Below are 18,699 nucleotides of genomic sequence, written 5' to 3'. Positions count from 1 at the left end.
TGTCATTTGGAGGGAAAAGGGAACCTTTTCAAGATTCTCAAGATTCGCGAAACAAATGAGTGTAGGCGAAAAGACTGGTTGGAGTATAGAACAATATTACGGCAAATCATTTGCCAAACAGGATCATAATTCTAATCTAAATATGAAAACATTTCAACGGCACATACCGTACATAAAAACTAAGTGTGAAAAATCCTGATCCCCCCCCCCCCCATAAGCATGAGTGAAATGCCTTGAAACCACTTTAAAGAGTTCCCTCCATAATTCTTTGCTTAACTACATTTTATTTGTTGTTCTTGGTGGAAATTGAAGCATTTTGTAAATATGCATATAAATGATTTTGCTAACTCTGTAACCTTTTCCTATAAGAGCCAAAAGTCGAACTTCACTGAGGATCTGTGGGGCGAAAATAAATGTTGAATATTAAAAAGTTTTCACAGTTTCGCTCACGTATTTTTTTTTTTTTACATAAAGCTGTAAAAAAAATTAAGTAAATAGGAAATATTACTCTGCAATCTGCCTAATGCAGTTTTATTTTCTAACTTTTAGTTCAGTGTAACTTATAGTACAATGAAAAACAATCCAGTTTAGGATAGAATAGAGCTCAATTCCTAATTCAGCGAACTCTAATGAGGGACTTTATTTATGTTCTGTAATGAATTTTCCCCTATATATTAGTTTCCTCTTTTCATATATGATATGGCAGGCCAAATCAAAGATCACCACAGGTCAGATTTGGCCCCCGGGCCCAAGTTTTTAGCATCTTCAGTGTTGGTTTGTGGTGCCGTTACCAAATACATACTTAGATAGAGATTTAGAGATAGATGGAGAGGTAGATAACTTACTATTCTTGAGATCTTAAGAATATTAATAAAACCCTGATACTCAAATGCAGACATGTAGGAACCTGCAAACTGCACATTAAGGTGCATTAACGAAGTTAAAACCTGCTTAATTAAAATATATCGTTTCTCTGTTCGTGATGATTGTATATACAGGTGGGATTTTAAGTAGCTATACATGAGGTGCACCAGCATAATAATAAAATGAGAAGAATGAAAGTACATGATCACATCAGTGCCATCAGGTGAACAATCTAAGGTGCACTGGTTGTGGTCTAAAATCAAAAGTTCTGTTACTTTCTGTTCTGATCAACTTTTCCGTACTTTTTTCTAAGTGTCCTCCAAAAACAAAACCCCCTCGTCAACACGTTTTATTATGCCGACGATCAGGACTCTTCAATAAACATCCAAACGCGCCCTTGACGTCAGCGGGCGACTTCTCGCGCATGCGCGATCCCCTAAAAAAAAAAATAGTTGGCAATACTGTGTAAAGGGGTGATTCACTTCTTAAAAAAAAAAAAACAGGGTGGGAAAAAGTTATAGCTCATGAAAAATAAAAGCTCTGCGGAATGGAGAGTTAGTCGTCTATCAGGCTGCGTTATCAGCTACCGCCCTGAACTTCCTGCATTTACCGATCATGCGGATGCGTTTCTCAAGAGCTCCATGTCTACCTGAGACACACCCTGAACCACCTGCAGCTTTTGTGCTGAAGAGAACATTATGGCGTCTGGAAGAGTAGCAGCGCCGCTGCGCCTAACTGTTGCATCCTTATTACATAGTCTGCTTCATAAACAAAAAACACATGCAATACACCACGGAGTTCGGCAATGATAAAAACACTATCCCCCCCTTCCCTCTTCACCTCCTCCAACCTACGCGAGCTGGCCATGTTGGTCTTCAGCCACTTTCTCCGTGTTCAATACCAAACCCCAAACAACGCCATGAAAAGCAGCTTCAGTCAGCGCCTCTGCGAGAAGTGAAAAGTAAAGCCATCATCCAATCTGCGATATTTCCCCCCACTAACCGATTATCAGTCGTGCAATAATAACTTCCGCTCTTGTGCAAACGAGAGGTGATCAAAATAAAAAACCCAGACCGAGAAACTTCTCTGGTTCTGAGAAACGATCCGAGGAACAGTTACATACCCAGCTGTTTACACGACTACAGGAAAGCGCGCGGACATGTAGTCCACTCACACCGTCCTCACACTCCCGCACCAATGTCCCCTGGACGTCCAAAACCAAAAGGAACCGAGTACGTACTGAAACTTTGCCCACGCCGTACTGTCGCTCCTCTCAGCGGCGTGCAGCGTTGCGAGTGGGCGCCATGTTTGCGTTGCGTTGCCTTAATTCTCTGGGTGAGCTCTCGGCTTTCTCAGAGTCCTGGAGGCGGAATGGAGCCGCCCAGAACAGAACAGCACAGAGAGCAATGCTGCACTGCCGTTACAGTCACTTTATTTTTCCACCTTCTGCTTTTTTTTTTACACACAGGTTACTTATGCCCCCTGTCTTAAAATGTTTATCACTGCCTAACAAGTGTCCGTTTAAAACTCTACACACTCACTTACACAGGCTTCCTTTACACACTAGCTTTCTACCAGAAGGGAAACCTTGTTGCCCTGAGCAATGACTAGATGGCTGTACTGGACATTCATATGAAATACCACCATGAGACACCCTTAAAGAAAGAGTACATATTTAATATAGAGCATATACACCCTTAAAAAACTTATATCACCTGGACATGTGAATCTAATGTACCTATCGAAAATGATTTAGATTAGATTCAACTTTATTGTCATTACACATGTACAAGTACAAGGGAACGAAAAGCAGTTTGGGTCTAACCAGAGTGCAATAACAGCAAGTTCAGGATATACAGTGTTTACATGATTTGCATAAGTTAAATAGAATGGTAATATAGCACTATAAACAGTAATTTAAAGATATATATGTACTATGAATATACAGATGAATATATATGTACTATGAATATAATATACAGATGAGTGTATATGTACTATGAATATAATATACAGATGAGTATATATGTACTATGAATATAATATACAGATGAATATATATGTACTATGAATATAATATACAGATGAATATATATGTACTATGAATATAATATACAGATGAATATATATGTACTATGAATATAATATACAGATGAATATATATATGTACTATGCATATAATATACAGATGAGTGTATATGTACTATGCATATAATATACGGATGTGTATATATGTACTATGAATATAATATACAGATGAGTGTATATGTACTATAGATATAATATACAGATGAGTATATATGTACTATGAACAATATTATACAGATGAGTATGTATGTACTATGAACATGATTTAGAGATGAACAATAATTTACAGATGTGTATATATGTACTATGAATATAATATACAGATGAGTGTATATGTACTATAGATATAATATACAGATGAGTATATATGTACTATGAACAATAATATACAGATGAGTATGTATGTACTATGAACATGATTTAGAGATGAACAATAATTTACAGATGTGTATATATGTACTATGAATATAATATACAGATAAATATATATGTACTATGAATATAATATACAGATGAATATATATGTACTATGAATATAATATACAGATGAATATATATGTACTATGAACATGATTTACAGATGCCTATTACTATAAACAGAAATTTACAGAAGGATGTGAACGGTGAACATAATATAATATATTGCTATTACTATAAACAGAAAACGGGTATATATGCAATGGTAAGTTAATGGTGAGCAGCAACACAAAAAGATTAGTGTGCAAAAGAGGATAGTTTTGTGTAAACAGTCCATTAGTGCAATAACAAAGTGTGAAGTGAGAAATGAGCAAGTGTACATTCATGAGTTCATACGTTCATGACATTTAAGGTTCATGACTGGACCTTAAGGACCACTGGTGTAAGTGTTTGCCCTAAGATCTGGTTAAAGGCACACAACATGCATTTTCTCAGGTTAAACAATACAACATTATGTAAATGGACATTCAGTGTCACCCAGATGAGAATGGGTTCCCTTTTCAGTCTGGTTACATTCAAGGTTTCATTCTCATACCTTCTCAGAAAGTTTTTGCTTTGCCCCTGGCTTGCTCATTAGGGATATTATCAAATTCTAAATGTATGCTATTTTCTTTGGCTATTTATTTCTGTGAAGCTGCTTCATGACAATGTACATTGTTAAAGGTGCTATAGGATTGAAAAAGATGTACCACTTGTGATTGAAAACCAACAAGAAAAAGGATCCTTTATTTTAGATTTTTCCCTTTTTCTTTTTTTTAAATAGATACATAGTTTCTCAATTACTTTTACCTTCAGAAAGGCAGTGGTCATCTTGGCAGTGTGTTTGTGGTCTGAACCGAGGGCAACATGTTTTGCTTCTGAATGTCACAGTACATGTTGGAATCCATGTTTCACTCAATGAACCACAGCTCCCCAGTACTAGCAGCACTCATGCAGCCCCAGACCATGATGCTACCACCACCATGCTGGATTGTGGGCAAGACACAATTTTCTTCGTGTTCCTCACTAGGGCATCACCAATACACATGCTGGACACCATCTAAACAAAGCAAGTTTATCTTAGTTTCATCTGACCATTGGACATGGTTGAAGTAATTCATGCTCTTGGACAGGTCATCTTCAACAAACCACTTGTAGGCTTTCTTGTTAGCCATTTGTCCCAGAAGCGGATTCCTTCTCGGACAATAGCTGGGGATTGTATAATTTTGACTGACCTCATTAGTATGTTGCCTCTGCAACCCCAAGCATGAACAGCAAAAGGACAAATGTATTCAGTGACATTGTCCAAAGTTTACAGAGCACTATAATTTAATAAGACAATTACAGTGTACAAAGTTACTTTATTAAAATTGAGAAACTGTTTAAATCATGCTTGTTACATTTATTAGCCTTATTCATGTTGACTGAATTCCAATATTGTAATTGGAAATGCTCACTTCATTCATACAATGAACATTTAAAAAAAATATTAGTACAAACATTCCAATTTAAGACAAGACAACGCACCTATTTTACATTGTTGTTAAGGCTGACAAGAACAATGAATGAGAATGTTTCAAAGTTAGAGGGTAGATTTTCTTACATTTTCCCTTAACCAGTCTATTTATAGTGGTACCATAGCATAGCACAGGTCAAAACTGCATTTCCCCCCTCCTGAACTGTCTGTATATATGGTTTAAGACACCAGTATTAAAGCTCATCCATAGGTGAGAACGTGACAAGATTGGGCAGGACAAGCTCCTCACGTACAGGTGAGGAGAAATTCTCCAACTGGTCCAAGTCCAGAGAAAATACCTTCTCCCCACTGCAAATACCCAACCCAGGACTTGTCTGTATTGCCGACGGCATGAAGTCAGACCTTGTCTCCATGAAGCTCCCTGTAAAAGGGGATCCGTCCAGTTGGTTTTTAACCATTTGGCGTTTAGTCTCTGCTTCAGGAGAACCTGCCATAACTGTAGGGAGAAGTTCTTCCACCTCGTGGATCGCCTGCACTTCATCACTGCCGGTAAAGGAAACATCATTCTCTTCACCTGGAAAGGTCTCATGAGCAATGCTGAAGTGTATAATGTTGCTGGAGCTTTCACTTAGAGTGTCCAGGTGGGAGGTGTCCCAGGCAACAGTGGTGTGCATAGAGGACCCCTGCTGAGATGGAAGGGGACTACAAAGAAGGTCAGTATTTAATATTGCAGATTCACCCAAAAAAAAGGTTGCTGAGCTGGGGCTTCTTTCTTTGTTCTCAGAAATTGGTGTTCTGACACAGGAGAGGCTATCTTCACATTTCTCGTTTTTCTCAGCTTTCCCTTCTTCCACTGCCTTTCGCCATGATTTTCTGACATCCATAACTGAAATAAAAAAAACCCTTTATATTAAAAAGGTGAGGAACTAATACCAAAATATGGAAGCCTCCTCATCTAGCTCAGTAATTGTTAGACATTTGAGTTACATGGTCAAAAGTGCAAAAGTACTAGAGTGTGTCAGAAGAGAAGAAAAGAGTGCAGTGGGTGAAGAAGAGTGGCAGGAGTGATTTGTGATAGAAGGGTATTTGCAAGAGTGAAGGGGAAAGTTTATAGGACTGTGGTGAGACCTGCAATGTTGTATGGTTTAGAGACAGTGGCATTGAGTAAAAGACAGGAGGTGGAGCAGGAGGTAGCAGAGCTGAAGATGATGAGGTTTTCGTTGGGAGTGATGAAGATGGACAAGATTAGAAATGAGTTTATTAGAGGGACAGCCCATGTAGGACATTTTAGTGACGAGGTGAGGGAGGCGAGATTGAGGGGGTTTGGACATGTGCAGAAGAGAGACATGGGGTATATAAGTAGGAAAATGCTAAAGATGGAGCCACCAGGAAGGAGGAAAAGATGAAGGCAAAGGAGGAGGTTCATGGATGTGGTGAGGGAAGACATGCAGGTAGTTGGTTTAAAAGAAGCAGATGTAGAGGACAGGGGGGTATGGAGACGGATGATCCGCTGTGGCGACATCTAAGCAGAGCAGCCGAAAGAAGAATCCCATTAAATTCCTTAAGAAAATGGAATTGTAACTTACTCAAGCTTTCTGGTGTGCGAGGGAGCTGCTTCTTTGTTGTGAATGGGTCTGCTAATGTGTTAAGCAACTGCTCCAAATCCATGCTTTTTCTTCTTCCATCCACTGGGCTCACTGTCACAGCTTCAGCAAACTAAAAGCCAAATACACAGGGCACTTAAACATTGTCCAATTACAAAGCAAACACTTGAACAAAAGGATTGTCTGCTCCGTATCTGTCCGTTACGATTTCTCTTAATTCGCCCCGGTCATCAGAGAGCAGGTATTATCTTGGGAAAGCTAGTGATAGGCAGCGCATAGTTCAGAACTGCCCATGTATCAGTTTCCCATTACATGCATTTTTTTCCCCCAACAAAACCATAGGATGCTCCATAGCTGATGGTCTGTACATGCCTGACTTGCTAGATTATCATATTCCAACTCCAGAATCTGAGCCGTTGGCTTCACGGCAGACGTTTTAGTTTGTGAAAGTATGGGTCTCCTCCTGCTCGCCTGTAAATAAGAGAACATTCATTAAAATCCTAGAATTTAACCAAACCTGATTCTTTAGATAATTTAACACCTTATTTGCGAATTTCTGAACAAATCCAAAAATAGACACTCAAATAAAAGTATTGTCTGCTCCGTATCTGTCCGTTGCAATTTCCCTCAAATTGCCCCGGTCATCAGAAAGCAGGTATTATCTTGGGAAAGCTAGTGATGAGCAGCTCATAATTGAGAACTGTTCATGTATCAGTTTCCCTCCACCTGGGCGCACTTACGTAGCACTCCAAGACAACCACTACATAGCTTCAGTTGATCACAAATTAACAATAATAAATAAAATAAAAAACACAAATATGAGGGGAAGATGGGGGCAATGCCAAAACCAGTCCGTCCCCCCCCCCAACAACGTTTGATGACTGGTTAGCATTTCTTAAACAACAAACAAGAGACTGATGTGAAACACATACGAGGACTCGTCTCAAAGGCATTTTTCAGAAATCTATAGTAGGAGGAAGACCAAGGATGGCAAAATACAGTTCAGCATGAACACACAAGGATACATCCCGATATTTTTTTACCTATGTCACCTACCTGAACAGGACTGGGTGTAGGAGCAACCGCTGGCACTTTAGCACAAACAGGAGTTAAAGCATGCACAACACACGGAGACACAGGCCTGGGTGAATCAAAGCAACTGGAAAATAACAGGTCTTCTGTTTTGTCCTCTTTAGGAAGAGAGCTGCTGGGGAAGAAAACAGGTGTTAATGTCCATTAAAGTCATAAAAAAATAAATAAAAAAAAAACAGCTTAGAAGTTGGACTTGAAAATGGCACCTTAAGAAGTAACTATCTTTAACTTCCTGTTGAGTGAGACAAGGTTCATCTTTGTGGCTCTGTTCAGCTTGTTCTAAAAAAATAAGACGTAAGCAAATAAATAACCAATCGATACTGCATTAAGGATCAACAGCACAAAAAAAAAAAAATCAAAACCTCAACCAGACAAAACATACAATCTTACCTGAAAGTTTAGCTGGATATTGTGAGAAGATGCTAGACTTGAAGCTAACCACTGAGGCTGCTTCAAAAGATAATGGAGGCATTGGAGAAATAAAGTCCAAAACCTATAACGACAAGTAGTGCATTTCAAAACATTAGAATAATTCATTCATTTTTTTTTTTATATCAATTTGAGATGATCAGTAACATCACCAAAAGTAAAAAATAATTATGCTTTCTTCCATAAGCCCGTGACTACCAACCTTGTTACACTAAAGTGTTGTTAGTTACAACTAGAAGTCACTTTACAATAAAAATATAAGAAGCAGCAGTATTATTAAGAACAATGTTAACAGATATTCTTGAACACTTACAGGATCATCATTGAGGAAAGAGATCAAGGGAGTGTGACTCAAACATTCAGCCCACTTCTTTTCCCAGTCCAACTCCAGCTTCTTGATGTTGCTCTTTATCTGTGGTATATCCTCCTTGGTCAACTTGCGTCTGGAAAACAATGCTAAATTTAAGCCCAATAACAAGTAACTAATAAAATAATGACCTACATGAGTCAATACTAACCATTGAAAACATTGTCATAAAGGAAACCCAACAGGCTGAAGTTTAAACTTGATTTCACAGACTTCTACCGTCTACCAATTTTCCTCATGGCTTTATATTAGTAGACCAACTACCTTCCTCCATGTAGGTGTGGCCAGACCAATTGCTTGCACCTGAATCTAATCTGACAAACACTTGTGCAGTCGCACAGAAACTCATGTAACCAAGAACGGTCATTTACAGCTCAACGCGACTTCCAGAAAACACTCCTCCTTGTAGCCTCGATTATTACAGTAAAACAAATCATTGCATGTTTACTCTAATACCTCATGTTTTTCAGGATCTCCTTTGAACGATTCATGAGCAAAGCTTGTTCCTGGAGAGTTTGGTGGCTGAGTTGTGATGACAGACCGGAGAGCTTCGCTCGCTCGTCACTCAGGAGTTTTAATCCCACATTCAGAAGCTCAAGCAACTGCAGAATGACCGGCTGACCACCTTCATACAAACTGCCAGTACTGGTCTAAGTACAACAAAAGAAGAGAATATTTAGAAATGTTATTTTGTTCAGAATGTTCAGGGTAAAGCATTGCAATTTTTTTATATAAATTTTTTTATTTTGTAAAACATTGAGCTACACTCATCAGGCCATGCTACAAAGGAACACCTTTACTGCACTTTCATGCAAAATAATACAAATCGGGCAATCATGTGGCAGCAGCACAATGCATAAATCCATGCAAATGCATTTGATCTTAATATTCATTCATTCATTTTCTCCCGCTTATCCGTAATTCGGGTCGCGGGGGCAGCAGTCTAAGCAGGCCCCCGCCTTCGACTGCTGCCCAATCCTCACAGCACCGTCCCTTACGGTCCCTCCTGCAGGTGGTGAGCCCACGGGAAGGCGGCCCCACGTCACGGACCTTGATATTCCCCTCGTAAGGACCCCCGGAGCACAGCGGGTTAAGGGCCTTGCTCAAGCGCCCAAGAGTGGCAGCTTGGCGATACCGGGGCTCGAACCCCAGACCTTCCGATCGACAACCCAGCGCCTTAACCGCTGGAGCCACCACTCCCCCCTTGATCTTAATATCAAATATATAAAAAAAAAAAAGCCTCAAAAAGCCTTTTTTATATTTGATCTTAATATCAAATATAAAAAATAATCCGGCATTTCATGGTTGTTGGTGGAGGGAAGCTTAATTGAGTATTTTATTTGAGCAAACACTGATCTCATGGGATTGTTGCGCACAACTATCTATCGTTGTATGAATTTAGTCTATACATTTTAATCAATAATACGATGATAAACACATACTCTTTGCATTTGTGGTAAGCAGAAAAGCATCTCTGCATACAAAAACCCATCAACCCTTAAGATGGATGGGCCACAAGAGCAAAAGGTAGCATTGGGTTCAACTTCTGTCGTCTAAGAACAGAATCCTGAGGCTGCAGGACTTTGAACAATTACTGCCGTTTGAAACTAATCAAATGGTTTGAAACTGAATAATAATCTGGCCAGTGAGTGTACATGATGTTAAAGGCAGGCCAACATTCTGTGGTTCCTGACTGACCTGATGTGATAACCTCTCCATTCTCTCCAGCAGAACTGCAGGAATCTTCACAATAATGTCCTTTCCATCCAGCACATACTGATCAACCTTGCCCTCGATCACACTTGCCAACACATTCCGGTCTCCTTCTAGACTGGACAAAGCTTTGTCAATCTCGGCCCACAAGCTTCGAACCTAAAATCAAACATGTAATAATAAATGAATAAAAATAAATAAAATTGTTGAGGGACCAAACAGAATTAACATAGAAATTGACACATTTGACTCTGCAACGTATGCAAATGAATTTCCTCCTTCTAATTTTGATCTTATTTTACAAACCAATAACAATCTGCCGAATAAATGAGTGACCAAGTGCAGGTACTAGATGCAGAGCTCTGTGGTACCTACTGTAGTAGATACAGTTACCTATAAAGAATTGGTATTTTATAGTGCATGTAGTGTCAAACCACAACAAACCTTCTGAATCTTTTCCAGAAGGTCTTGCTCCATGTTGGTCTTGTTGTTTGTGTCATATTTTCTACAACAAATTAAATTAAATCAATCAATCAAATCAACATAAAAAAAATACTTGAACTGTAAAAATCTAAATATGTTGTAACACCTGCAATATGAAAAGAGTTCATTTGGACTAATAAGTTTACTGCAGCCACAATAAACACAAATAAAACTACACTTCAGCATGGAGTTCACAAGTTTACATGGGATGAAGTTTCAGATGCACTTTTACAGCATTTATAAAACCGAGAGTGTTGTTTCAGAGCAGAGCAGTTTGGTTCTGCTGGGATATGAACTCATGACCTTTTGTGTAGAAGTCCAACGTCTTACCACAGAGCGACCATTTCCCCCCACTTTAACCCGTCAAACTAAAAGAAAGTCCTACTTATTTCAGCTCTGGTGACTCAGAAGGCCAATGAAGAACATTTAACTCAGTCATGTTCATGAAATCAGTTTAAGCTGACTTTTGCTAGTCCCATTGTGCATTATTAAGATTTGGCCTTGGAGAAATCATCCCTTCATTCCCCACATCATTATGATACCTCCACCAGCCTAATCTGTTGACACAAGGCAAGCGGGTTTCATGGATTATGATGTTGCTGCCAAAACCTAATGCTACCATTCATGTGCATCAGAAAAATAAATATTAGAACAAGCTATATTTTACGAATAGTTTTGGTAAACCTGTGCCAAGTGCACCCCTAGCTTTCGGGTTCTTGACTGCCAGAAATTAAACCTGGGGTGTTCCCTAAAGTTCATCTGTTAAAACATTTAACTTGTGCATTTATGGTGCTGCCCAGTCTAGTCGTTCTCCACTGACCTCTCATATTACCAAGATATTTCCATTTGCAGAACCCTTGCTCACTGGATGTTTTTTTTTTTTTTTTAACTGCACCATTCTAAATAAACTCTAGAGACATGCGTATGTGAAAATTCCAGGAAATTAGTAGTTGTAGAAATGAACCAGCTTGTCTGGCACCAACAATCATGCCCCGGGCAAAATCACTGAGCTCACATTTCACATATTCTGATGGCTGACATGAACATTATTCAACTCTGCTAGTCTGTAGCCGATTTTATACACTGCACTGCTGCTGTACAATCGACTGCTTACATGTATAGATGGTGTAATATGGTGCATGGTGTATAGATGCTTTAAATAAAGTGTTTCATAAGTATGTGATTTGCAATAATCAGGAACTAAAGCAGCTTCATTTACTAAATTACATAGAGTGAGCTTTATATCAACAAAAACTTACTTGAGCAAATCATCATACTTGGCATCTTCTGCCTTATGGTCCTTCAAAGACTTCTCCAAATTTCTTAACAAAGAAATTAGACCATAAGGATTTGAGTCTCAAATTAAAACCAAACATATGGAGACAAATTTGCTGTGCAAAATCATGCATTTATCTTATATTCTTATTTTACATATAGTCTCCTCAGAACATCAACTAACCTTGCTCTCTTTTGATAGCCCTGAATGAGGGCATCTTGCTCCAGGCACACTCTCTGAAAGCGTCTCTTCACCATCTGAAAGCGTTGCATCTCCATCTCTTGAGAACTTGCAGAGACAGCTGCAGCCTCTGGAACCCATGTTCCATCTAAAATTTCCACAAATCAAAAAGAAAGTGGTGAAAAGTGGTGCTGGGCATAAAACGATCAGCAGAAATTGATGCGGAATGGAAAAATGAGAACATATTCTACCTGTACTAAAAGTCTTCAGCATTTTGAGCATGACGTATTTAGCTAGGTGAAGCATAATGTTGATGAATCTCGGTCCACAGGAAGAGTGCAGATGTGATGCAATCACCTTGGGAAAACTGCTCCCTTTCTCGTTCTAAGTACAGAGATACAGTTATACTGCAACCTGATTATTAGTTAAATCTTGTGTACTTGAGTCATTGCAACTTGTACATACCGCTATTTCCTGAAGCCATCCGAATGTCACTTTACGAAATTCAGCATCTGCCTTGTGGTCCAAAACGGGCCAGCAATGTCTAAATGACAACGCAAAGAAATTTGAAATGAAAGCACAGAAATGGGACAGTGTAGTATTTGTATTGTCTCTTATCTTTAATTGTTACCTACCTAAAGACATCCTGCACACGTGAAGGGTTCAACTTCTTAAACAAGAAATGGATGACGAGATAAGAAGCCTCCTTGTTTGGTTTATCAAACATGTACCTGAACAATATGCAACCAGATTAGTACGAGTGCAAACAATAGCTCCAAAAGGTACACAGGTGCAATGCTACAAACTAACGACATATATACATGAATCAACTACACAATTCACATTATTCATCATGATATTTAAAGTTGGTTAAGCTTTAGGGTCTTGTGTGGACCTTTTTGTCCCATCAGTGTAGAGTTCTCCTTTCTGGGTTTTCTGGTTACCTCCCACTTCACAAAAACAGAACAGTGGGTGAATTTGGAATTACGGTGTTCCCAGGTGTAAATAAGTGAACAAAAGTGTGAACATGGCACGCTGCAGTTTCATTTACTCTGTGCCTTGCTCTCTCCTGGAACACACCCCAGAGCTTTTATGACCCTGATCTGCAAATTTGCGCTTCCCGAAAATGAATAAATAGTTTAGAGAATTGTGTTGCATAAAAAAACAAAAACAAAAGCATAGATAATACTGTGGGTGCCATCAATTATAATTACATTTTTTTATTATATATATATATATATATATATATATATATAACTAGAATAAAAAAGAAGAATTAACGGTCTGTGACCTTATTAAGGAAATCGCTATGACAGTTCTTTTACAGGATCACTGTTACAATGGCAGCCAGAACTGTGTGCAAATACTCTATGTATATGTCAGTTACATTATATATGTACGTTCTTCCTCTCTGTAATGTCTTTTGGCAATCAGATTATACAGGCATGGCTTTGACAACAGACTAAATCTAAAAGTGTTACGGACTGTGGAATATATTTCACAGACTTGTGAACATGCGCAGTTTTGCACATACATTTTATTGTACATATATTTTATTGCCATTCTCTTTTGTTTATTTGTAAATTTTCTCTCTTATTGATGCTGGCCTCAGAGCTACCAAACAAATTTCGTGGTATCACTAGTCTAAGTGCTGCCAGATCTAATCTTACTGCTCCGTCCTTAACTATTATATAACAATAAGGATTCCCTCTCCCTGTTGTCCCCCCATCAAGTTACACATGGTCGTGATGGACCAGTGATCCTGTCCCAGTCAAGTTTTCGGACCTGCCACATTGATCCTGATGCCCCATCTCTAGATTTAGTTATTTTCAATTGAGACCACTCACTACTGCTAATGATAGTGCCCTATAAACAGCCTAAAGAACCATGAGGTTGAATGTGGACTGTAATATAAACAGTCTGCAAAAATATCTTAATCAATGATGATGGAACTATAATGTATGGACGTTATGTGCAACCCGGATGAAGACAGGTTCCATTTGGAGTCTGGTTCCTGTCAAGGTTTCTTTCTGACACCATCTGAGGAAATTTTTTCACTGGCTCGCTCATTAGAAATAGACTTAAGGATTAAACTTCTATTGAATGACGACTTCTTCCAGCTTCTCCCATTAGGAATCTCCACAGTGGATCATCCGTTTCCATACCCCACTGTCCTCTACATCTCCCTCTTTCACACCAACCTCCTGCATGACTTCCCTCACCACATCCATAAACCTCCTCCTTGGTCTTCCTCTTTTCCTCCTTCCTGACAGCTCCATCCTCAGCATTCTCCTACCAATATACCCCATGTCCCTCCTCTGCACATGTCCAAACCATCTCCATCTCACCCTTCTCACCTTGTCTCCAAAACGTCCTACATGCGCGGTCTCTCTAATAAACTCATTTCTAATCCTGTCCATCTTCATCACTCCCAACGAAAACCTCAACACTATTAAGTGACTTATAAATGTAAAAGCAATAATCTAGTTGATTCTCTGAAGTTGCTTTGGGACAATGTTTTAGTGTTAAAAATGCTATACAAATAACATTGACTTGAACTCTTCTTATGAGTGACTTTTGAAAGCCTCATGTCACTACAACTATTTTTGTAAGGGGTTTTTTAAACTTACACGCCAAATGCTGAAATCATATTTCAACTAAGTCTAATTTACAAATACAACAGAGGGTTTCTTGGTTAAAGCCTAGGAATTCACAATGGAAGAACTGTGGAAAGCGACATGTACTTACATCCCCAGATTGAGATGCTTAGTGTTTGTTTTCCCTTTCATGCTGGCAGCCACATCCAGGTGGAACTCCATACCCTGAAGATACCACCATAAATATTTCCCACCGGCATCTTGAACATTACACATCATTCTTAACGCAGGAAGCCACTGGGCAGTGGAACAGCTGGCCGCTAGTCATATGAAAGAAGCAGAGCGCAGATAGCGGAGCTCACAAACTGTTAGCTAGCCGCGGTGCACGACGCCCTGCACGGCATACTGACACGCCTCACCGAGTCAAAATAAAGCATAAAAGAAAGAAACGCGAGATATTTATCGCCTAAACGAAATTCATATATTAGTTACACGAGTCCGTGAAGTAAAACCGCCTGTATTTATTTATTTTGTACAAATGCGAAGTCTTGGCTTCTTTAACCACTTCCTCTAAACCGCCAAATTGTTTGAGACAATTGCATGCCACAGGAAGTTATTCGTCGCGACCCGGAAATATATAGCTTCAAATGATTACTGTGATTCGATTTTTTTTTTTAAATGACGTTTTTTCTCACAAAGTGTTATTTAAACGCAGACAGGATGCTGATATTTCCGTGAGAGAGAGAGAGAGAGAGAAAGAAAAAGAAAAATAAATAAATAAATAATAATTTAATTAGGATTGCGTTTAAACCAGGATCTAAACACAGTGATGTCGTTTCAACACAGACGCCATCTTGGATAGGGCGAAATTTAAGATTCATAATTGTATATTTGTCACAAACATAATAATATGCAGAATACAATTTGCAGTAAAATTGTAACCCGGTCGGCCACTCAGAAATTGTGCATTAAGTAGAAGGTCTATAAGTTTAAAAAAAAAAAAGAAAGAAAGAGAAAAAAAAAGAAGTACGAGAAGATATCATGTAACGATAAGGTGGTATTTAAAAAAAAAAAATAGTGCAAAAAACAAAAAGGAAGTACAAAATGTAATGAGGTATAACGGACCAAAAACCGTAGCAATGATTATGGCAATGTAAGGTGCAGATGCAGAATAAAGGCTTAAGTTTTCGTTTATTTGGCACGCTCGCATTGCGAAGACTGATGGCTTGTGGGAAGAAGCTTCTCCTATGACGCTCAGTTGTGGTGATCAGACAACGGAAGCGCTTACTGCACAGCATACTGAACAGACAGTTACTGCGGTGATTAGTGACCTTGATGATTTTAACAGCTGTGTTTCTGCACCAACTGATGTATATTTCCTGTAGAGAGGGTAGAGCGGTTCCTGAGACTCACTGAAAGGCTTAACTTTCCTGATTGGAATAATTGCCATGCCAAACTGAGATGCATTGAGTCAGAATGCTTTGTATGGCCCCAGTATGGAAGGTTTTTAGGATTAATGATAAAACCCTGAATTTCCAGAGCTGCCAAAGTTGATACAGAATTTGTCTGGCTTTCTTCACCTGAGATTGTGTGTAAGCAGACCATTTCAGGTTCTCAGAGATGTGTACTCCAAGGTATTTGAAGCTGCTCACCGTCTCCACAGGTGTCCAACCTATCATGAGTGGAGATTAGCTCTTTTTCTCACTTTTCCTGCAGTTCATCGCTAGCTCCTTTGTTTTGCCAATATTCAGGGAGAGACAATTATCCTGACACCATGATAATAATTTGACCACTTCAAGGTAGGAAGGTCTCATTATTGTTAAAGACGAGGCCTAGAACCAGAAAATGTGACGTTAAAAGTAGAGATGTGAGAGGACGCGCAGTCATGAGTGTAGAGAGAGTAGAGCAAGAGGCTCATGGCACAGCCTTGAGGGATGGTGAACTCTCAATACCAAATTCCAGTCTGAGCTCAGCGAATGATATATATGATAGAATAAATGTATCAGTCATACTTTAAACACACCTCTCCACTCAGTGTTTTTTCTTTATTTTTATTCTTTATTTTCTATTTTATTTTCAACATTGTACATTAATACTGCAGACATCCAAACAATGGAAGATCATGTACGTAGTTATGTAGTAAACACATTGAGCATTAAAGACTTGCTTGAGCCAAGAAAAACAAGGGATTTACATTAGATCAGTGGACACCTGGCCTTTGGTTTAATGAGAAAAGATTTGGAGATTTTTTGTTCTACCCACTGATACTGACCATCGTAGAGAGGGTGAATATATGGTTCCTGAATATGCGTGTGACAATGCCCCTTTGCTGGTGACAACAAAGCCCCTTTGCTGGTGACAATGTTAGTGATTAAGTCCAAATTAAGGGCACACTTAACCAGCATGGCTACTGCAGCATTTGTTTTCCAACAAACAATGACCCCAAACACTCCTCAAGGTTTAGATAGTTGTTCAAGGAGAATCACTGATTGTAAATCTTGGGATAAGTTTGACTGGAGAGTAAAGGAAAAGCAGCCAACAAGCACTCAACACCTCTGGGAAGTCCTTCAAGATTGTTGGAAAAACCATTCCAGGTGTCTACCTCTAGAGGGTGACTGAGAGAATGCCAAGAGTGTGCAATGCTGTTATCAAAACAAAATGTAAACATTTTTACAAACCCGATTCCAAAAAAGTTGGGACACTGTAGAAATTGTGAATAATAATAGAATACATTGATGTGGAAGTTTTAAATTTCAATATTTTACCAACATAGATGACATAACATATGTTTAAACTGAGAAAATGTATAATTTTACGGGAAAAATAAGTTGATTTTAATTTTCATGACATCAACACATCTCAAAAAAGTTGGGACAAGGCCATGTTTACCACTGTGTGGCATCCCCTCTTCTTTTCATAACAGTCTGCAAACATCTGGGGACTGAGGAGACAAGTTGCTCAAGTTTAGGAATAGGAATGTTGTCACATTCTTGTCTAATACAGGCTTCTAGTTGCTCAATTGTCTTAGATCTTCTTAGTCGCATCTTCCTTTTTATGATGAGCCAAATGTTTTCTATGGGTGAAAGATCTGGACTGCAGGCCGGCCATTTCAGTACCCGGATCCTGCCTTTCCAAATGTGTAAGCTGCCCATGCCACAAGCACTCATGCAACCCCATACCATCAGAGATGCAGGCTTCTGAACTGAGTGCTGATAACAACTTGGGTTGTCCTGATCCCCTTTTGTCCGGATGACATAGTGTCCCAGTTTTCCAAAAAGAACTTCAAATTTTGATTCGTCTGACCACAGAACAGTTTTCCACTTTGCCACAGTCCATTTTAAATTATCCTTGGCCCAGAGGATTGACTTCTGAGAGACACTGCCACCCTGAGAGGCTCTTTTTATATCCAATCATGTTACCAATTGAACTAATAAATTGCAAATTGGTCCTCCAGCTGTTCCTTATGTGTACATTTAACTTTTCCGGCCTCTTATTGCTACCTGTCCCAACTTTAATGTGTAGCTCTCATGAAATCCAAAATGAGCCAATATTTGGCATGACATTTCAAAATGTCTCACGTTTAACATTTGATATGTTATCTATATTCTATTGTAAGTTTATGTAAATTATTGCATTCCTTTTTTATTCACAATTTGTACAGTCCCAACTTATTTGGAATCGGTTTTGTATACGAATATAAAATATTAAGGGATATTCAAAACGTTTTTGTTGACTATATAATTCCAAAAACATAATAAAAAAAGGCAATATCCAAACTTTTGACGGGTAGTGTAGATGTACACATCAAATAATACTGCCTTAGATGGTGCTCTGGCAGTATTTAGGTTCAAACTGTAAATAGAAAATGCTGCAGTTTATAAAATTGCTGTCCAGCTGACTAACTGTATGTTTGTATATTTAGTTAATACTTTCTAAAAGTTCAGGGTGGATGTTGTGTTTAACCCAGGATAACTGGTCATGAGGCATGCACATTCTCTGACTGGGGCACCGCTACATCACTTTGAATGGTTGATATGGTTGTGTTTTGGCTTGAGAAGTGCACCAGTTTTTAG

General features: G+C 38.8%; 2 protein-coding genes across 5 annotated transcripts in view; both read right to left on the bottom strand.

The window, feature by feature from the left end:
• Window positions 1–2,483, bottom strand: part of dennd4c (DENN/MADD domain containing 4C) — a 48,406-nt gene extending 45,923 nt beyond the window's left edge. Inside the window, exon 1 of one of the 3 annotated variants that reach the window (XM_083542286.1) lies at window positions 1,988–2,483. The gene's annotated coding sequence lies outside the window, so the exon portion shown is untranslated. Of the gene's footprint in view, window positions 1–1,704; window positions 1,725–1,987 lie in introns of those variants that run through there. The other 2 variants (XM_083542287.1, XM_083542285.1) reach the window with 2 other exon arrangements.
• A 2,266-nt stretch (window positions 2,484–4,749) lies between these two features.
• On the bottom strand, window positions 4,750–15,248 carry haus6 (HAUS augmin-like complex, subunit 6). 2 transcript variants are annotated; one of them, XM_083542296.1, is made up of 16 exons: window positions 14,778–15,248; window positions 12,665–12,760; window positions 12,495–12,573; window positions 12,281–12,413; window positions 12,033–12,177; window positions 11,833–11,895; window positions 10,535–10,595; window positions 10,076–10,249; window positions 8,834–9,027; window positions 8,324–8,453; window positions 7,972–8,074; window positions 7,788–7,860; window positions 7,546–7,696; window positions 6,862–6,960; window positions 6,472–6,601; window positions 4,750–5,771 (listed from the first exon to the last, which is right to left on the bottom strand). In XM_083542296.1, the coding sequence occupies exons 1-16, from the start codon at window positions 14,903–14,905 to the stop codon at window positions 5,119–5,121; spliced, it is 2,412 nt and encodes an 803-aa protein (XP_083398422.1). In that variant the 5' UTR covers window positions 14,906–15,248; the 3' UTR covers window positions 4,750–5,118. The 2 variants fall into 2 exon arrangements, with proteins under 2 accessions (XP_083398422.1, XP_083398423.1); XM_083542297.1 differs by having other exon boundaries at window positions 7,546–7,693.
• Between the last annotated feature and the right edge of the window lie 3,451 nt (window positions 15,249–18,699).

Source organism: Silurus aristotelis, assembly GCF_946808225.1.
Source record: "Silurus aristotelis genome assembly, chromosome: 5".
In the NCBI taxonomy this organism is placed as follows: domain Eukaryota; kingdom Metazoa; phylum Chordata; class Actinopteri; order Siluriformes; family Siluridae; genus Silurus; species Silurus aristotelis.
The sequence above is the reverse complement of the archived record's forward strand: the minus strand, read 5'-3'. Positions and strand labels throughout refer to the sequence as shown.